The following is a 20,258-nucleotide window of genomic DNA, read 5'->3' as shown; positions in this document are numbered from 1 at the left end:
AAGTCCAAAATAGATTTTTCTTTTTCTTTTTTTTTTTTTTTTAAATTCAAATTTCAAGTGTTCAATTTAGGTAAAAATATTTTTTAAAGACTGAAGTATTCCCTATGTCAGTGACAACTGATGAAAATGTCTTTTAAATGTAGCAGCAGCAAAATAGAAATAGCTAATAATTGACACCAAAAGCATGTAGCCCTAGTCAGTGGCACGGTGGTTATTAACCAGGCAATTGGAAGGAGAACAGAGAGCCTACTACTAGATCTTGCTATGCTTGTAACCATCTCCTGTCTGAAGTTTCTAGGAGCCGTACAGGGACGCTGTTCATGAAAGCTTTTGAGTGTACTATGCAGGTTAAAAGCTTAGTTGGCAGTGGTAGATAGGGAAGAAAAATCCTTTCCTTTAGTCCTTCCTTGTGTCGCTTCATCCACTGGAGGAAGAAACAAACAGTAAGTACCACAATATCTTAGTGTTGTCTGAAGATATGTCATGGTACAGAGTTGCATACCAGGATACTCAACACTGACTGCTCTTCACAAGGTGTTGTGGCTTCGCTGTCACTTGGGTCGTAGGCTGCTGAAGGGATCTGAGCAAGAAATGGTCAGAACTGGCTTGGAATTGCTCCCCAGTGCTTAAGCGTGGTATTACGCACCATTCATTTGGTTTTAGAACATATTTTTGCTTGAATAGCTGATGCCACCACTTAACTCCAGGCTTAGAGTCATACCAGAGAATGGTAATGTGAAATCTCCCACGTTAGGAACACGAGCAGTAGTGATGCTTCAGCTGGAATGCATGGGGAAAGAGGACAGCTGTGGTTGTTGTTCTTTGCAGTTGCCCAGATGTGGTTTGTGCAGTAGTTGGTAGGTAGTTGGTAGTTGGTATGATCCATGTGTGGTTTTCTCCAGCAGGTGTCACTGGCCAACCTTCATGTTTGCTGAGGGTCAAAAGCAATCCATTAGTCCTCACGTGGCAGTGTTTGTGAGCACTTGTCCAAAAAACAACAAAGAGTTAAGCTCATTGAGATGGTCCTTACATAACGTGTCAGCTTGCTAAGTTTGTATCTTATCAATTCTAATGAGATTTGTTGAGTTAGCATGCCAATTAAAAGGAGCAACTGCAGCGAAGTTAGGATTGTGCAAGCCTCAAAGAGCATCGAGTTCTTTCTGAAGTAGTGAGGACGACTTCTTTTTGGGGGTGTGTGTGCTGGGAGAAGGTAAGGTGTGTTTTGCAGAGGGAAGAGAGGGAAGAAGAACAGTGTTTATCTGGGGGGATGAGGAAACCTTTTCTTTTGTATGTTGAATATAACACTTAAACATCTGAATTCCACACGTAGGTAGTAAGGGTCCATTTGTGTAAAAAATAAAAAAAAAAAAAAAATTCTAAACAGTGTATGGGCTCTGAAGTTTCAACACCAAGAAAGTGAACATGACTTTTCTAAACTGTTGTGACTTTTGGGCACTTAGCAGGCAAACTGGGAAAGCTTTTTTAGCTGGCTGCTGTACAGACTTGTTTTAAGTAGAATGAATTTGTTAGTGTGTTTCTTTTTTAATTGTAATGCTATTATTGGCTGCCCTCATGTCTAAGAATTGGAAAAGTGAGTGCATGCAATGGAAGTACAAGAGGCCCCAGTAATAGTTCTCCATGTTTGTTATGAAATAGACACAGGTTTCCTTTTTATGACTTTTTAAAACTGTCTTACAAACAGTTGTATTGGTACTTTTTTTTTTTTTAAGTTTAGGTCAATGTTGTCTTCCAGGATAAGTTTTAAGGCATCACTCACTCCTGCATTGAACTATCACATCAACACAAAGAGTGGAGATCCCATTCTGAGCCAGTTCAATTGTGAAAATTCATACTTTTTTTATTTTTTATGCAATTCAATGAGTAGATGAGCTCAGATTTAAATTCTTAAAAGCACGTTTATTGTAACAAGAATTGTTATGTATTAATACTTCAGTTTTCAATAAAGATTGACTTGTGTTGCTTATTGTGGGATTGTTTTTCGGTGACGTGGTCAGAAAAGATTCTGCCTTTGAATGAATGAAATCAAAGCGAGGTACTGAAATCGGTGAGGGTGGGCTTTCTCAGTAGGATTTCTCCGTGGCTCACAGAGCATAGCAATGAGTCTTGCCAAGGTGGAACATTTGCATTGCCTGACAAAACTGTGAAGATCCTGCAACTCTGCCTCGCTCCTTTTTGGGGCACTTCCTGGGGTTTGGTGCTGCTTTTATTGATGTTTCTGGGCATCAAAATAGTTCAAAGCAAAGGAAACAGAAGTCTTTACGTTTCACGACACTATAGAGTTTACTTGGTATCAGGTTATTGTTGTCCTTAAGATGACAGGTCTCAAACAGATAAACCTTCAAGTCAGTATCTTGATTATTCCCCAGAAGCAAAAGAATAAGTTGCTGCAATGCACGGGCAGTTTGCTATTTCTTTAGAGGGTGGGTGTAGGTGGCACTACGATGGCACTGTGTACATCCCAGGGGAGGAGAGAGACCGATGGCGTGCTGTGCTGCTGGAACTGACAGGCTGTCCTTGTTCATTCTAGGAATCCAGAAATAACGTGCCTAGGAACAGTGCTGTGAGAAGCAATGCATGTGGAAGAGGAAAACAGTTGAGTTTCTACAGTTGTGGCTGAGCATAACTGATGCTCAAAGTTCTTCTAATTTTTTTTTTTAAGTTTTTTTATCATCAGATCATTGGAGCTGATGAAAATCCATACCCCCTAACCAGCGGGCTGCTGTAATCAGGGAGGGATATAAAGGGAAATACTGTTCTTCAGTGATTTTGATCATCACTGGGTTGAAGGGATCCTCTTCTTGATGTGGTTTCTTGGTGTGAGGATTTCTTGTTTAAATGTGTCCGTGGGACTATCGAAATGGAAGGTCAGCCCGTGTTTGCTTTTTCCCACTTGCCCATTTCATTTCATAATGCCTGCTACTCTGCTTGTTACTCGTAATGCCTGCTGTAATGCCTGTTACACTGCTATTTAATGGTGTGAGAGCCTGTTGGCTCTTTGCTATGAAGGCAGGTGTACTGACAAGGGCTGCCCTTGCTGTAGAGGCAGCTTTGAACACTTGGCAGCAGCCAAAGCCCTTTCTAGAAAAACAACCATTCCATTAGAGACTGTCAGAAATAAAGCTGCAAGTTCCAGGTTTCAACTTTTCCTGTTTAAAAAATTAGGGACAAAAAGAAAGTTTGGCTTTCTCTAACACGTGTTCTTATTTCTCTGACACACGTTACTACATTTTAAGCTCCATTGCTCGTTGGTTCATTGATCCAGGTAGCAGAAGTAGTTTTGTCAATAGCTGTGCTGCAGTTAGGAGCTGTGTACTGATCCTCAGTAGCTGGGGATTTTGTAGGAGGCATCCATCATGGTGCTGGTGTAGAAAGGGGTTTTGCATTACCTATATAAACCATACTATATATTACCTATATACAACAGAGCAAGTGCATCCTGCCCTGATGCTCCAGGTTAGGATGGGATCGATGTGGTGACTAGGGGAAGAATGTACAACAGGAAGAGGCATTTGGAGGCTGCAGGGAGCTGTAGTGCTGCAGTGTCTGTGTGCTGGAGGAATGGCAGAGCCACAGGGAGGCTGTAGATGCCCACCTGCATGAGTAACGCAGGACACGGGTCTTGGTGGACAGAAAGCACAAACTTGGTAGAAAAAAAGCTAAAATTGGTGCAACTAAACCTTTGGTTTGGGGTTATATACATCTATTCTGTAGTGTTTCACAATAGCTTGGGTTTTTTTTCTGGGCAGGAATGGTGCTGGACAAATAGAAGCTTCAGAAATAGGAGGGGGCGAGGAGGGAATACCTTTCTGCAGTTACACTTTTACCAGCCTTACCTTAAGAAGTATGATAGTGAGAAACTATGAAGTGCAGATGAGTGCTGTATCTTCTTTTATTGCTAAAGTGCTAATGTGGCTGAAGCAGAAGTGTCAGTTTATCTTGATGTTATGATTTTTGTAGGAATTGTATTGCTTCAGGTTGCTGAATGTCAAACCCCAAACGTAGCAGGGCTGGGTAATGGATGTGCAGGCAGGCTGCTGCTTCTGGCCAGTGGGGGAATCGGTTGTGGGCAGATAGGAGGAACAGTTGTGCAGAATACAGTTATAGGGCTGCATTTGATTGTAATGGGTATAAAGGCTGGTTTCGTGTCTGCAGCGTGTTATGGGAAGATGACAGAATCAGACAGGAGTAAAGTTGATAACTTGTTTATTTCCCAACTCACAGATATATATATGTAAACAGTCACACACAAAGGTATACAAGTCTGGGGTCAGTAGATGGGTATCCTATTTGCACAGGCTGTACAACAGAGAGCTGCTTTGGTAGCAAAGTTGTGCAAAAGAGAAGCTCACCATGCACACCAGGGTGGAGTAGTTGCAGGGAGGAAAGTGGCATTACGCAGAAGGAACAAGCAGCCTCTACTTGCTAATAGTTACCAGCATTGCCAAAGCCATGGGATTTCAGTAATGTAGCTTGTGAAGGAAACGTGGGAGCCGTGGTGAGAAATGGAATACGGTTGTGCGGTGTTAATCCCAAGGCAGGGGAAGCTGTGATTGCTGCATGGCCAAGAAGACCCCTTTGGGCTTTCCCAAGCCCGAAATAGGCAGCTGTGAATGTAAAGGCAAGTGAAGCCCACGCTGCTGCTGTTCCTGAGCACGCAGGAGGTTGTCCTCCCACCTCCCCCATCTCTGGGCAGCACTCAGCAGAGATGTGGGGATGCGTTCTGGTTTCTGCCAGGCCGTGTTTTTGGCTGTTGTTTTATGCTAGCTGAGTTCTGAAAGGAGCTGCATTGATCTGCCTGCACTGCTTCCAACACCGATTCCCTGCCCCGCGCTATTAAATGAACGAAGCTGCACCTTCAGTAGGTTCAAATCAACTGAAAACACATCAATGTTTTTCACTTTACTTCTGTCCGTTACCAGAGTTCTCACTTTTTAACCCGTTACTTACCTGAAAACTTGATACTACAGCCTTACTGAAGCAGGAGCATTGCAGATGGGGGCCCTTCTGTTTGCATCAGATGTTGTGGCTGAGATCTTCTCAGGCCGACGTACTGCTGTGTGTCGTAGCAGCGCAGGTCCTGCTGGCCCAGGCAGAAAGCTGGAGTCACTGCAGGTGCAGGTGAGGCTCTAGCAGTTGAATGAAGCTGGAATAGCTTCATTCTTACAGCCTTTGGACTTGATGCTGTCCTGTATTTGCTGTGACAACGTACTGTCAGCCCACAACCCTCATTTGTAGGCAGACGGCAAGATTTGAAGACGGTTGTAGCAATACGAGTAACATCAGAAGTGGGATTTGCTGTAAGCTGTAGCACCTTACAGGTGCTGACAATGTTCTTCTTTTTCTATACTGCAAAAGGTTAAAGAACTTAAGAAAAGCTCATTTCTGTCTCCAGGCATCCAAAGAGATGCAGTGCTTTCAGTCTGAATCCAGGATCCCTTTGGATGCCCATTACTCACAGATGACTGCTGCGGAGGCCTGGCTTGCTGAGAGCTTTGAGTTCAGCCACCCAGATGCAGGCAGTGCCCAGACAGCTGGGGTTGACCACAGCGAGGCCATGGATGAGGCCAAATAAAAGAAGGGCTTTCACCTCCCTGCATCCCACAGCATTTCGGGTAAAGATCTTAAAGATGATGGAATCATAGATCTCAAATGTTGCTTCTTAGGAGTGTTTGGCTCCATGGGAATGAATGTCTTTGAACCTGATTTAAACGTAAAAAAAATGAGTTGTACTGCTTTTGATGCTATCATAACTGGAAGCATTCTTTTTTCCAGTGTGTCCATCTGACTCTGTAATTCCAGACTAGTAATACAAAATAGAGATATTTTTTTTTTCTTTAAAAGGTAGAAACTGAGTTATTAGCAGCCACTTGTCCTCTTGGTTGGAGTGGCAGCTTCAGCAAGCCATTCTTGCGACTGGTTCACATAAACCCATGCATTGCCTGAGTGGAGTCGCCCAGGCTTTGCTCATTAGGAAACACAACTGCTTTTCACAAGAATTTTCCCATGCACTGAACTACAGGAGGGAAGAGGGCAGACACAGCCAGAAACAACCAGGACCACCCAACAACCCCTGGGTCGAGTTGAGTGGTTGCTGTTCAGACTCAGTGCGGGAACTTAGGAATTTTCATTTTGGTTTGGGTTTTGTTTTTGGGATTTTTTTTGCATGAAAATGTATTTTTCTGGTCACGTAGAGGGTTCATCTCCAAAGGAGGGGAGGTGAGTATTGCAGTTTTGTCTCTCTGCTTGGTCATGCTTCAGGTGGACTTCTCTGGTGAACCTGAGACGGTTCTATCTGGTATGCTCAGAAAGCTTGACAGAAGCTGTACTTAACCTGGTGCTCGTATGTCAGTAAAAACCCCTTTATGATGAGTATGGGAAGGTCCACAAGGTCATCACCTAACGTTCACACGCAGAAAGCTTGTAAAGCTTGTGTCCTTTGCATGCATTCTCTCTGACAAATCTACTTGACAGTACAGTGCTGAACGCCTCCGTTGAAAATCCGGATGAAAGATGAGGAGGGCAATGCAGTATCAGTTACTCTGTATAGCACATCTTTATAGCACGTGTACACTTTACCATTTATTCAGCAAGAATTTAGGAGGTGAGATGGCTTGAGTGCATGATCATTTGAAATCAGTGGAGGTAACACGAGATTGGACACACGGTTCAGGAAATAAGAGGTTTTGTGGTGGTGAAGTTGGTACTGGGTAGGAAATAAGGATGTCATTTCTTGATGAAATCCCGTGCAGATGCACAAATGGATGGACAGATGTGGGGGTGTGGTTAAGCTGAGCAAAGCCAGTTGGATTCTTACCTGTTAATTAGTGCTGTAACTCCACCTGCTATGTTACAAGGTTGCCACTCCTTCCGTGTGCTCAACTTTTATACCTGATTTCAGTCTTGCATAGGGAATCAGATCCTCTCTCCAATTGTTCCTTACAAGAGCAGGATCCCAACTGAAGCCACTTTATTAAGAATGTTACTGATAGGCAGTCTCAGGGAGAACGTATTTCTCTCTGCTGTAAATAAACAACTTTTCTTTCACCAGGATGATGTTTGGCTAGAGAAGTCAGTTTTGGCACTTACAAATATTTCTATATTTCTATAAAGTCTCTTTATATAAATTTTGTGTGCACTGATGAGATATGAAACAAGTTCTGGAAAAGATGGCAAGTCTGGCAACTTCAGTGGCTTGATGCATGTGTACTGTTGTAAGTATTGCTAAAAGATGCTAGTAGCCAGCTCTTAGCTGTGTGTTGGTGTGGGGATGTCTTTTAGTGCACCGAGAACCTGCAGAGCATTGGGTGCTGTGTAGTTTCTGTGCCGTTCTCACCCCATTTCATTCAGTAGAACAGATGGGAATTCGTACTGGAGTGACTTCAGTGTAGATTTAAAAGTGTCGTGTAGTACAAAATACACATAAAAAACAGGTATCAGAAGGTGCAAACAGGCCCTCACATGGGTTGCAGTAACTTTTTTCAGAATATGGCTGGTCCTTTGCTCAAGGACCCAGAGTTTCTGGAGAACCTTCATCCTTGAGCACGCTGGCAGCAGCCTGACAAGACTGTGAGCAATGTGCCTCTGAGGCTTATTCCAGGACGTGGTGTTGGGATTGCACCACATCAACTCCCAAAGCCCCTTCTGGCCTGGGTCAGGCTGCTTTAATCCAGCATTCCTTCCCCTCCCTCAGAGCTCCTAACCTCGGAAAATGGATCAATCCCATGCCAATGCATTTTTCTTCCTGGCCAATCAAAACAGACATGGAAGAGGAAAGGAGAGGTGCAGACATTCAGGATAAACACAAAAGTTAACGATTGCCTTCTGTTATTTCTGCATGCTTTCTGCAAAGCTGACCCTGTTGTGGTGGGTGCAGTGCACTGAGGGTAACAGCATTCTGGGTGCTGTGAAGTCCAACAGGAATATTTCTGTGCTCAGCACTTCAGAGGATGAAACTGTCTCATGCAAGCTCAGTAGTAGTGGCCTGTTCCCCAGAAAAACAAGTGTGCACGTGCGAAGAATGAATGTGAAATGGCACTGTGCTCACACTGGGCAATGGTGTATCTGCAGCCTGGGGTTGTAGGTCACGTCCCCATGGCTGGGAGCACGGTTCTGGAAGGCCTCAGCCCAACTGGGTGGGCAGCAGCATTACAGGCCCACGCTGTGGACAGGCCTGTCAGCCCAGGAGGCAGCTCAGGGCATGGGAGGTGGCACTTTGAATTTTGCTATTTGTTGAGGAGGAAATAGTGGGGCTTTACTGCAGTGCCTTCTTACGGAGTCAGATTTCTCCCACCACGCACCCCCAAAGTCCTGAAACCTCTTTCCTTCTGGTGATCAAGACTTTTGTTTCTTATTTCAGGCAGCACAGCCCAACTGCTGCTTCTGTGCTGGCTGCTGTCAGCTCTGACTGCACGGTGCTCCAGGCCATGGGGAGCACAGAGAGGGGACAGAGAAGGTGTGTGGGCTGAAGGAGCAGGAGGTGCTGAGCACCGTGAGGTTAGCAGTGCAGATTTTCCTGTTTTTTCCCTGTCTGTGTTTACTGAACTTGGTTATGCAGTGTTTAAAGGCCGTCCCTGTAAATGCCCCAGTGCCTTGTTTTCCTGACTGCTGTGTGCCACCACAGATGCATTTTTGGCAATGCCAGAACAGATCTGCAAATGATTATGCTGGTTCAAGTTACTGCGAGGCAGGCAGAAAGCAGCTCAAGAATGTGTCCTGCTTGGTAAGCCCTGTTTTCCTGTTGCTTGGAGAAATGTGGAGGGGGAGGGAGAGCGCTGCACCTTTACGAGGCAGGCAGCTTTGAGAGTGGAAGGGTTTTCTCATGTGGTTTCTTATCACCATCCTCTGGAGGACTACATCAAGTGGTGATGCTGTATCTGGTTCTGCCTTGGAGAAGAGCATGGAGTTATGCGTTCTCCTGGAAACAGTGACAGCAGGCTGCAGGTGGGCAGGGCCCATAAGGAACAGCTGTGTTCTTTTCCAAGCTTCAGCTTGCTGATCCTCTCTAATTCCCCATTACTCAGAGTGAACTTGCTTATCCCCCACAGTTTTATTGATGTTTCCTCATCATTTTTAACTAGCAGGAGGCTGGGAGTTAGATGCTGCTGACTTGCTAACCTTAGTCTGTGTTCTGAGTGATGGGTGGGTGCATCTCTTGTACCACATCTCACTTCTTCCACCTGCCTGCCCTCTGTGGTTGGCTTCACTGAGGCCTTCTAGCACGGTTCTGCTGCTGAGCAGCACATTCTTGGTTATGAGAGGAACAATGATTTTGAAAAGAAACAATTTTACATGGATAAGACACGTCAGACACAAACAGAGTCACTTTTAGAGGTTTCTTTATGAAATTAAATGTAGCCCCTGGTCTGGGGAGAAGATATAGTGCAAGAATGACTTTGTACATGCTACTAAGTTCAGATGTCCCTGGATGACCAAACTTCAGTCAGCTACAACATCAAACACCAGACCTGGGAGCTCAGCAGGCAGTTAGTGCTCATTTACAATAGCATCACGTTGGAACAAAGGAGTGCCTACTTTCTGCTGTCACAAGGTGTCTCTAAGCTAGGGAATTAGGTCAGTATGGCTTCTAACTCTCACTAAGGTAAGGCAAATCTTTCCTTTTGCTAACCAAGGTACAGATGAGTTTCTCTTGGCCACCATTTGAAACTTGGGTACCTAAAGTGAGGCTTTTAGTGCCAAAACTTGGCCAGCTGCAAGCAGCTTTAGGATGTCTGTTTGTAAAGGTATCAAAACCCTCTAATAATTTGAGTCTGTAGAAGTTTGCATAACGATTGTGGTTTCAGTCTTTCTTTCACCATTGAACTGCAGACTCTGACTTCTGGGAGCAGTTTGCAAATATTGATCTTTTGTTATTTAAAAAATAAAAATAAAACAGACAAAACAGGCATTGAGTTAACAACTGACAAGAACAATTACAGACTTACAAAATACACAGTTCTGGTTTATACCATAAATAAACACATTACGAACAATGAGCATTTTCATTGGCCAGGAAATATGGCAGAACAATAGAAGAGAATCTAAGGAATTGAGTACAGTATTAATTTAGGCACATTTTTCTCTAACTTATGTAACGAACCCAACTAGAGCAATTCCTGAATGTTACTCATGCTGCAGGTTGGTTGGCACCGTATAACAAACTATGTTGTTCATCAGTGTTGTTGAATTAAAGGGAAGAAAAGGGTCACAGTGCAATACTCACTGTTGTCTCGTCTGAGTGCCAGCAGGGGCTAACTGAGTTAGTTAGAAGGGTGTAGGAGGGTCGTGTCCTTGAGGTGAAAGGTGGGGAACGGGGTGGGCAGGGAACACAAGGGTTTGCTCCTCCCTGCAAAACGTACGATGTCAGCAACACTGAGCTGTTGTTCTGAGCATGTCAGTGTGGGACAGAGCTGGTAGGCTGAGCAGCTGCCAGACAGCAGCGGTGTTCACAGCAGAATGGAATGATTCAAAGTACAGCTGACAGGCAAAACCTTTTCAGATGAAACAGATCAGGCTCCATTCTCATCTCTTCCTGGAAGTTCGTCTCTTGAGTGCTGTGCAAGGCTGGCTCACTGGGACCCTGCACAGATGCACACGTGTGCAAGCACGCATGCAGCGTCTCACCTCAGAGCCAGGGGGTCAGTTGGTCTGCAAGATAAATAGAGAAGGCAGGAGCACACGTGCCATCCTCTGTAAACAAAGGATTGGAAGAACCTGGGCTCCACCTCCTAGGACTGGTGGATAAAGTGCTTTCTCAGAAGGGGTTCAGGCACAAACGCGGGGCTGTCCTTATTTCCGGAAGGGTGTCAGCCTGCTGATGTTCTGCCAGAAGTTCGAGGGTTTGCGCTTGGGCTCTGCCAGCATGAAGACCTGCTGCTGTGGGAGCGTGGTAGGCAGGGTGGGATGCTTCTGTCGCATCAGGAAGTCATAGTAGGGCCTGGTGACAGCTGTGACAGCAAGGAGACAGCAAAGCACGTGAGCTGAGCACACAAACCCTCCCCATACCCATTAAAGCTGCAGGACAGTGAATTTGATTTGCCTCAGCATTACTCTTAATTTCATCAATGCCCTTCAGTGCTGGTATTATGGAAGTCCCAGAAATGCCAAGCATAACTGACAGATGTTCTGTCAACAATAAGATGCAGCTGAACAGCTGTAGCTCATTGCTAGTGACAAACTGATGAGCTGATACTCATGTGCCTTTATTTGTTTATGACATCCTGCACTGGTAAAAGCATAGGGAATCCACAGCAGTGGAGTTTTAGCAAGCAGAATTGCTCTACTGAACCTGAAGAGCCATGTCTGAGCATCATCCATACAGTTCAAAAAAAACCAAAAAACAGACTTTTTCTGGGTACTGGATGAAGTGCTTCTTTCTGATGCTGGTCCCCAGGTAATGCTATGAATTCTTAGTTTGAACGCAGTAGAAGAGAGCTGTAGCAGCCACAGCAAGAGAGGTAACCAACTGAATCTAATCGAGGCTCATGGCTACCAGGCGTTGGTAGAGACAGGACTGTGGAGTCCTGTCTGGAGACAATATTCCTTTGAAGACAGCTGAAGGGACAGTGCTGGTATAAATGATGGAATGTTTGGAACTTACTAGACAGAGCAAGAGTGATTTGCAATACAGAAAATTAAATGGCAGGATGATTCTGAAAACAACTGTGGAGAGATTTCAGAGTGATCTGATCATATATCATGCAGTTCTCAGATACTTAATATTCATCAGTGCATGGCCTTCACTCTCCTTGATGGATTGTGCTGGTAAATGTAAGATGCCTTGTTTACAGTTCTTCATTCTTAGATGAGAATGATTTTAGTTTTTCTATCGATCTGCAAGCTGAGAGTGACTGCTTCAATTCTTCCCTACCTGTTTCACAACTCTGTGACCATGAGAACCCAAACTCAAGCACTGTAACACAGCAGCTTGAGTCACTACCTTAAGTCTTTAAAATATATATTAAAAAAAAAAAAGCAAAGCCCTCAAAGGATATAGATTAAACAGCAGCAGTGTAAAACAGAAATGCCACCACCACCAGAGCTTGCAGCATTTCTGTGTTCAGGACTGACTCACCCTTTGGCTTCCCAGTGTGGTGCTGCTTACTGGCATTTAGCATTGCTTGCTTCTTCTGCATCTCTGTGATTGAAAAACCTTGAAGATAAAAAGAGGGGCTGTCAGCAGCAGCTCATCATGTTGTACCTCATGGGAGCATGCTTTCATAGGCAGTAAGAAAAATAGGTTGGAATGTGCCTGAGGTGGGAGGTCATTAGTCAAAATTCCTCCCAGAAGTGCACAGCTCCCCTTACCTGTGCTGCAAGGCTCCCTGCCTGCCTGCACCCCTCCCTGCTGGCTGACAGAACCAGGCCAGAGCAGTTGCAGCTCAGATCTCATTGGAGTCCATGTCTGAACTAAGCACTATTTGGACAAAAACTTGAAAATCCCCTTGCACCATTGAATGTATTCTGCACAGATGCTGCTATATCAAGCTGTTTCACTTTCAGCTGGGATAGAACTGGTCTTCTTCATCATACCAGTGCCTGGTATGATGCTGCTTTGGCTCTATGAGGGAAACAGCACTAATAACACACCAATGTTTACAGCTGCTGCTAAGCAGTGTTGTACAGAGCCAAGCCTGTTCTCAACAAAGGGTCCAAGGAGCTGGGAGGGAACAGAGTGAGGGCAGCTGACTTAACCTGGCCAAAGGTTGAGTAACACATGGCAACATGTGGAAGGGATTTTGAATGGGGTTCATCTCTCTCTCTCTCTCTCTTCCACTGGTTGGGAACAATTGCTTGTGCATCACTTGTTACGTACATTCATATTATATACACACACATATAGCCATAACAACTATCCTCCTCCTTTTCTCTTTCTTAGAACAGTTTTATTTCAACCCAAGAGCTAATTTTTTTCTCCCCCGTTCTCCATGCCCCCCACCCTTCTGGGAAGGGGATCAGTGTGCAAAGGGCTGCGTGGTGCTGAGCTGCCTGCTGGGTGAAACCACAACACAAGCTCACGTTATACCACAAAATAATCGAGGTTTTGTTTGACTGCATTGAGTATTTTGCCAGTCCTGCCTGAACTCATTAGACATTGAGCTCCGTGAGCACTGTGGTTTGTACCTTATTCAACTGCATAAATTCATTCAGCATGTTACAGTCAGCAGTCCAGAGCATGAATTACACCTCCGTGGCCCCAGAACTCCTGTGTGCTGGTCAGTATTCAAAAAAACACATCGAACCCACTGAATCACAGCACTGCTTTTTGTACCTGTCTCCTGGTCGAGCTGAACCTGTCTCCTTTCATTCTCAAAGGCCTTCAGCCAGCGCTGTTTCTGCTCGGGCTTTTTTGCACAGAATAAGTGGACCTCCTCAGTGTCACGGCAGTGTAATTTAAATGCATTTTTCACACTGATACTGAAGTCCTTGTCCTTTCCATCTTCTATATCCAGGATTTCCATATCATCCATGTTGATTCGACTTTTATAATACAAGATGTCCCGGCGCAGAAGGTCCTGTAAGAGATCACACAATTACACAGATTTGTGTTTCGTGTCCTCTCTGTGCCATAAGCATTCATTTTCTTCTTTGAGATGCTGGAGTGCTTAATCTTTTTGTTGGGCACTATAATGCTGTAAGAAAAGATGATGCTGGATTTGAATCTCTGGAACTGCGGAGTGCTAAGCTCCTATTGTTAGCATTGACTGGAATCATTTGGTTTCTTCTATTGGTGGGGTCAGGATAACAGGCTGGCATCTCCTTTTTTGGGACGCCATCAGCTACATTGAAGCACTCTGGATGTGATCTCAAATCCCCATAAAGCTGCTGTTAGAAAGTAGTATTTGCATGCTGCTTTCCATGTCAGCAAAAAAGAAATCCTAATTAGTTTTTATTTTTCACGTTGTCAATTAAATGTGTTTAGAGCATGAAAATTGTCAACAGCAGTGATAAAATGGTTCCTGAGTTACCAGGAGCTACCAGCTTGCCATAGATTATGGAAAAAAATGGCGTGTTCAGTTCTGAAATTCCAATGGAAGATGGATTACTCAATACTTCCAATCCAACTTCCAAAGGAAGATACCTTGCTCAACCAAAGAATATTTCTTTTGTTGTTTAAATAGGTGCACACATACACGCACCTGCACTGTGCGTGTGAACAACAGCAATGTGGTGCTTCTGTCTCCTGCTATAAGGACTTGGCCAGCAGTTAGTGTATTGTTCTGCTCAGGTGCACCTGGCTCTGGGGCACCAGAGGAAAGACAACACTGAATGCACATCAATCTGTGCAAGAAGCACATAAGCAGAATTAAGTATTATGGATTTAGATAGAGAACAACTGGAAATGAACAGTGGAAGTGGACTCAAATATTCAGCATTGTAATAGTGTTTGTATTTGACCATCCAAGTTACCTTCTTGCAGCAGACAAGCTGGTGATCAAAGAGGAAGAACATCCTCTGTTGGCTCTTGGCTTGAGGGTGGGAGACTTTGGTTAGTTCTCCAGAATAGATGAGTTCTGAGCTTCTAACGAGAACATCTTCACCCTGAGAGCAGCACAAAGAAGAGCCTGGTGACTGGTCTGTGCCATCCCAGAACAATGGAGAAGACATAAGCCCATAATCTCACAAGGCAATGTCAGTGTGGTTACGCAGCCTAACTACAGGTTATACACCCTGCTAGTGAAAAGCTGTTCCGGGAGTGAGAAGGGGCCACTGTGCTGGAGAAAAGGCCTTGTTATGTCAAGACAGTTGCTGTACTCTCGATACCCAGTGAATGGAAACTGAATTTGACTTGCTTTCTGGCACAACCTGCTCTAGGGAAGCTGTTTTAGCAGAGCGTTGGACTTGAGGGATCTCCAGAGGTCCCCTCCAACCCCTAAGGATCTGTGATGCTGTTGATTAGAGCAATATGTTAAATGAAAACTCTCCTTTTCAACAGAAAAGCCCTAAGCAGCTGATCCATCGCTGGCATTAAAGAAACCACATAAGAAGATAGCTGATAATTTAGCCTGATATTTTGGATAGAGAAGGGATAGTTTTATTGAATTTAGACTTCAAAAAAAATGAGAAGACTGGGGTCTCTTGGGGCTGGGAAGTTTTTCTACACAGAGGCTGATGAGGCAGTGGAACAGGTTGCCCAAGGAGGTTGTGGATGCCCCATCCTTGGAGGGATTCAGGGCCAGGCTGGATGTGGCTCTGGGCAGCCTGGTCTGCTGGTTGGCAATCCCACACACAGTAGGGGGTTGAAACTAGATGATCATTGTGGTCCTTTTTAACCCAGGCCACTCTATGATTCTATGATTTTTTTTTCCTTTAAATCATTTTTATGTTGAGACTACAGGAATTTTATTCTTCCCTTGGAGCTATGTTGGAGCTTGCCTATTCTGAAGAATAATGTGCCTTATTAAGCACTAAGGGGTGATTCTGTCCACACTGACCATTTTGACCTCAGTAAAATGGGAGAGAAAAAGAGAAAAATATGATTTCATCAGACCACCCTCCGATTTTATTTCAGAAGGAAAATGGGGTAACAAAGAATCCCAAGGATCAGGGAGAAGGTGGCTGGTCTAGATGGGGTATGTGATAGACCTTTTCGTTTGCACTGAAAGATGACACCTTTGAAACAATAAAACATCAGAAAAGCAATTCTCAGAGTAGCAGAACTGAGCGAAATCCTCACAGAGCTCTTACAGCAGGCAGCTGAGAGGGAAATAAACACAATGCATTCAGTTCCTAGGAAAAGTAAGTCTGCCTTACCTCCCAGTCTTCTATGGAGCTTTGCCACTGAGCAATTTTGTCGATGTTCTCCAGTCTCCGCTTTCTCTCGTTGATGAGCCGAGCAACGTTCTTCATGGCATTTAAGGCAGCTTCAACATCTTTAAAATCCCTAGATTTTAAACAGAGTGTGTGTGTGAGGGATGCGTTGCTGCAGGCAGTTTTCAGAAGCATGCTGCTTTGGACACGCAGATTTATATATCTGTTACAAATTCAGGAGCAGTGTGTGGAAGGGAAGGATGCGAGTAACAGCATTCAGCTGCAGAGGTGTAAGTACTGATGGCTGAATCAATCTCCAAGGCTTTGCTTCTTACCCATCATGGTACAACAGAGTCATAACACCACTCCTTTCGTACAAGGACTGGTTCTGTCACATACAGTGACAGATAAGACAGCTCAGATTTGGCTTGATTTCAAATGTGAGCTGTTGGTGTTTGTGGGAGGGTAGGGCAGAAGCCAATCCACTCCCCATACACCACCCCCAGCCACCAGCTACTGCTTGAACTGGAGCAGCTGGGAAGGAGCTGTTCTGCACAACACAGCTTAATGCGATTTTCAGACATCCAGGTGCTGCATTAAGGAGTTGTCTCTTATGAGATCAACATCAGAACAGGATGTTTATAGATTTAATAACTTACACATAAAGCAGTTCTAAGAAATAGCAGTGCTGTAAATCAGGTGTTAAAATTAAGTAAGTTGTCACAGTGAGCCATTAGCAACACTCTCCTTAATACAGTTTTTCATGCTTTATTTCTGTGGCTCATTACTTTTCTTACACAATTAATTGAGCCAAAAGCAATGCCTTCACCCTGAAATGGAGCTCTGGGTTTGCGGGCTTCTGAGCTAGGGCAAGAATTCACTGAGTGCACCTGGCCTGATGTTGTAAGGCCATGATTTCCCTCAGGGAAAGCACCAAAAAAAATTCGTGACTGCCTCTCAGCCTTTACATGCTGTACACGTGTGGGTACATGGATGTTCTGGGCTATAATAACCAGTGCTTTTGGAGACAAAGCTGTCAATAATATCACCCCAGGAACCAACTCCAAAGTCTGTATGTGCTGGTATCTCAGATATGTGGACCAAGGAAACCAGAAAAGCACCACAATGAAAGGAACTTAGTAACATCAGGTCTCTAACAGACAGAGAAGCCCAGTGCTACTGTAATTGAAAGTTATGTATTTGATTGAAAATACTTTTTTTTCCTGGTTCCTACAAGATAACAGCAGAATCACAGCACTGGCTGCACTCAGCAAGCTGCCCTCAGCATGCAATTCTGCGTCAGCCTGTTTCCATGAGACAGGTGTTGCCATTCTGCTTCCCACCACGCTGACCTACCTGTGCTGAGGGTTGGTGTATTTGAGCAGTTCAGCCAGCTGCAGCGGGTACTTGCAGATTTTCTGCACTGGTGTCAGCAGAAACCCATCCAGAGAGATGTCAATCATCTTTTGCAGCAAGCGGCAGGCTTCGAAGAAGTAGACATACTTGTTAACTTTGGTGAGGCGGGACAGCTCCATGCAGGCGTTGGGGTGGTTGTTGCAGTACTCAGAGTATATCTGAAACTCCGTTTGCTGTGAAAAATCAGAGTCACAGAATGTCCTGGGTTGAAAAGGCCCACAGTGCTCATCCAGTTCCAACCCCCTGCTATGTGCAGGTCACCAACCAGCAGCCCAGGCTGCCCAGAGCCACATCCAGCCTGGCCTTGAATGCCTGCAGGGATGGGGCATCCACAGCCTCCTTGGGCAACCTGTTCCAGTGCCTCACCACCCTCTGGGTGGAAAACTTCCTCCTAATATCAACCTAAACCTCCCCAGTCTCACTTTAAAACCATTCCCCCTTGTCCTATCACCATCCACCCTCATAAACAGCCATTTCCCCTCCTGTTCATACGCTCCCTTTGAGTATTGGAAGGAAATGAGATTTACTGTCCATGTTTCTCTGAGTGATGACCTGGCTCTGAATCTCTCGCAGCAGGCTGTGGGATAAACGGTGCGCTCCCCTGGCATTCTGAAGCTGTGAGACGTGAGGTTGGTGGTTAGCAGTGTGCTTGTGCATCTTACCTGAGAGAGGGCTCAACCTGCAGCCAGGAGAACGAGGGGATACTTGGCTGGGGGGGAGGTTCGACTTACATAATTATTTTTAATTTAAACAGAACCTGTCAGATCAATTTCCTCTGTCCTAATCCCTCAGCTACCCCTTTCCATAAGTCAAATTTACTTACATATTCCAAGAAACAGGAGCCAACCTCACTTAAATGTGGGTGGTCTTTGTTGAATTTCTTCTCCAGCGCTTTAACAAATTTCTTCTGGCATCTGTAGATGTCTTCAATATTCCCAAAGATTGTCTTCAGCTGTTCTTCTGTAAACATGTCGGCTCTTTTGCGGCACTGCTTAATGTAACCCTAAGAGGAAACCAAAGCTCAGAGGTGCTTGGATATCAGGAGAAAACCCCAGTATTGCAGTCAGCTGTGCATCAGGTACCCCTTCCTCATAGTGCATCCATGCCTTAAGCTATTATTTCTTCCAATGCCACCCAAAATATGGTAGAAATAGAAATCAGCCCACAGTCATATCACTGCCTGAAACGATGCTGTAACCCACACTTGAAGGATCCCAGAGCTGCTTTCTCTCCTGTGGAAAACATCTTTGTCTGCAGGCTATGGGGCTGTGCTGGCCACTGCACTGACAACTAAATCCAGCTGAGGATCTGGTTTGGATGCTTACGTTTGCAAAGGCCTGGCTGATTCAAGGGAGAAAGAGGTGACAAAGGACACGAGGGAATTCTGGACTCACCAGGAGGAAAGGGGTTTGGTGTGTGCTGCTTTTCCCCAGCTGGCTCTCCTGGAGGGCACAGTTTGGTGTCACTGTAGTGAAAAATCTATGTTCCTTCAAACTCCTTTCTCAATTACCATAATTTGCCCCAGTGTATCTGACAGCGTGTCACTTCTGGAGGAGGTGTCAGAATACTCAGCATATTTGAAAGTGAAAGATCTTATTGGCTGAATGTCCCCCAGTTGTTTCGATCTGAGCATAACTTGCCCAAAGGCTGGAGTTGCTGACTGGATTACCTCAGAACATGTATTAAGGAGGACAGCAGTGCTAGACATTTACTTTTCTCTGTCTTGGGAAATGCAATTAATTCTGCTTAATCAGAGCCCAACTGGATGCTCCCAATAAGAGGCAGTTGGGATATTGCTGTAATGAATCGGCTTCTGTTTTCTGAGCATGCAGTGTGATTTAGCAGAGCAGACACTGATGGAAATACCATTATGTATTCAGAGGAGGAAAGTTACCTATTAGGAACCCTCCACCTGGGCACAAACAGAACAGCCTATAGTTTCCTTTACAGAAGTCCTTACATTCACTTTCCCCTTATTCCTTTACCTCACAAATGTCCTTCAGATGTTTGATGTAGTCTCTTTCTGTGCTTATGATCTCATTGATAACATTGGTCCTCATCTGGTCTTTGGTGGTCTGCCCCATCCCAAAGCGCCGGGTACCACTGCTGGAGTCGTCGTCTTTGCCACCCTCCACCTTTACAGGGTAATCTTCCATGGGTTCATCCTGGTTCACTCGGAGCTGGACGGGACACACAACACGTTTGCTATTCACACTGCTAAATACAGCTCATCCAAAGAAAGGAGAGCTGACTGAATGGTGGACAAGGATTGAGCTGGGATAGGGAGTGAAGGGGAATGCTGTGTAATACTGAGGTAATATTACCTATAAACATATTTTCCCATGATAAGCAATATGTAAACGTATTTCCCCAGAATGTAAGGCCAGACAGATGAAGTTCTGTTTACACTACATACAAAATCAGGACAGGAAATGGCTTATCAAGAGAAATCTGCTTGGGTACTCATGAGGGGGCTCTTAGGGAACAAGTAAATATTTGCTTTTTTTTGGAACAGTTTTATTGTTATTCCCATACTATAAATAACAGAGGCCCTCTCAGTACCTGCTTCCCCAAGATTATTTACAGATAACTTGTTTTTAATTTTAAAACAAATACAGATGCCAGTGAGCATACAGTGCAGTGCAGAATGGCATTACATTACAGAGCTGTGTGTGTAACTCGTGGTTCCTTCACATTGCCCATGAGATGGCAGCACAGTGTGAGCAGAGCCAAACACCAGCAATTTGTAGACCTGCTGCTCTGCAGAATCTGTTTTGTTAGCAGAACCAAAGTACCTTAAATTAATAGTGAGAAATTTATTTGTGCATTCCACTTGCAAGCTTCATTTCCATAGAAGCATTGCTGCTGCATATTCAGTAGCTCTCAGATCGCCCATGGGAATATTTTGTACACAAATCATCAATCTCAGCACAAAGAACAAATGAAAAACTCTGAGGCAGCAACATGTGTAAATAAAAGCAGTTTTGGTACAGTAACAGATCTGCTTTAAGCTTTTAATGTAGCTTCTTCTAGGATTATTTACCTCTCTGTGTACACATATCTCTATAAAAGAT

At 44.5% G+C, this 20,258-nt stretch overlaps 1 protein-coding gene across 2 annotated transcripts in view; it reads right to left on the bottom strand.

Moving 5' to 3' along the window:
- Positions 1–9,339: 9,339 nt before the first annotated feature.
- Positions 9,340–20,258, bottom strand: part of ARHGEF4 (Rho guanine nucleotide exchange factor 4) — a 202,285-nt gene continuing 191,366 nt past the window's right edge. For both annotated transcript variants that reach the window (XM_090146959.1, XM_090146960.1), the window contains 8 exons: positions 19,170–19,364; positions 18,008–18,187; positions 17,125–17,357; positions 15,772–15,901; positions 14,428–14,559; positions 13,289–13,532; positions 12,092–12,169; positions 9,340–10,964 (listed from right to left, as the gene is read on the bottom strand). In XM_090146959.1, coding sequence (XP_090003085.1) covers positions 10,807–10,964; positions 12,092–12,169; positions 13,289–13,532; positions 14,428–14,559; positions 15,772–15,901; positions 17,125–17,357; positions 18,008–18,187; positions 19,170–19,364 — 1,350 coding nt within the window. In that variant the 3' untranslated portion in view covers positions 9,340–10,806. The remainder of the gene's footprint in view (positions 10,965–12,091; positions 12,170–13,288; positions 13,533–14,427; positions 14,560–15,771; positions 15,902–17,124; positions 17,358–18,007; positions 18,188–19,169; positions 19,365–20,258) is intronic.

This window comes from Phasianus colchicus, chromosome 10 (genome assembly GCF_987193195.1).
Source record: "Phasianus colchicus chromosome 10, bPhaCol1.hap1.1, whole genome shotgun sequence".
Taxonomy (NCBI): domain Eukaryota; kingdom Metazoa; phylum Chordata; class Aves; order Galliformes; family Phasianidae; genus Phasianus; species Phasianus colchicus.
Note: the sequence above shows the minus strand (reverse complement) of the source record. Positions and strands in the feature narration are given on the sequence as shown.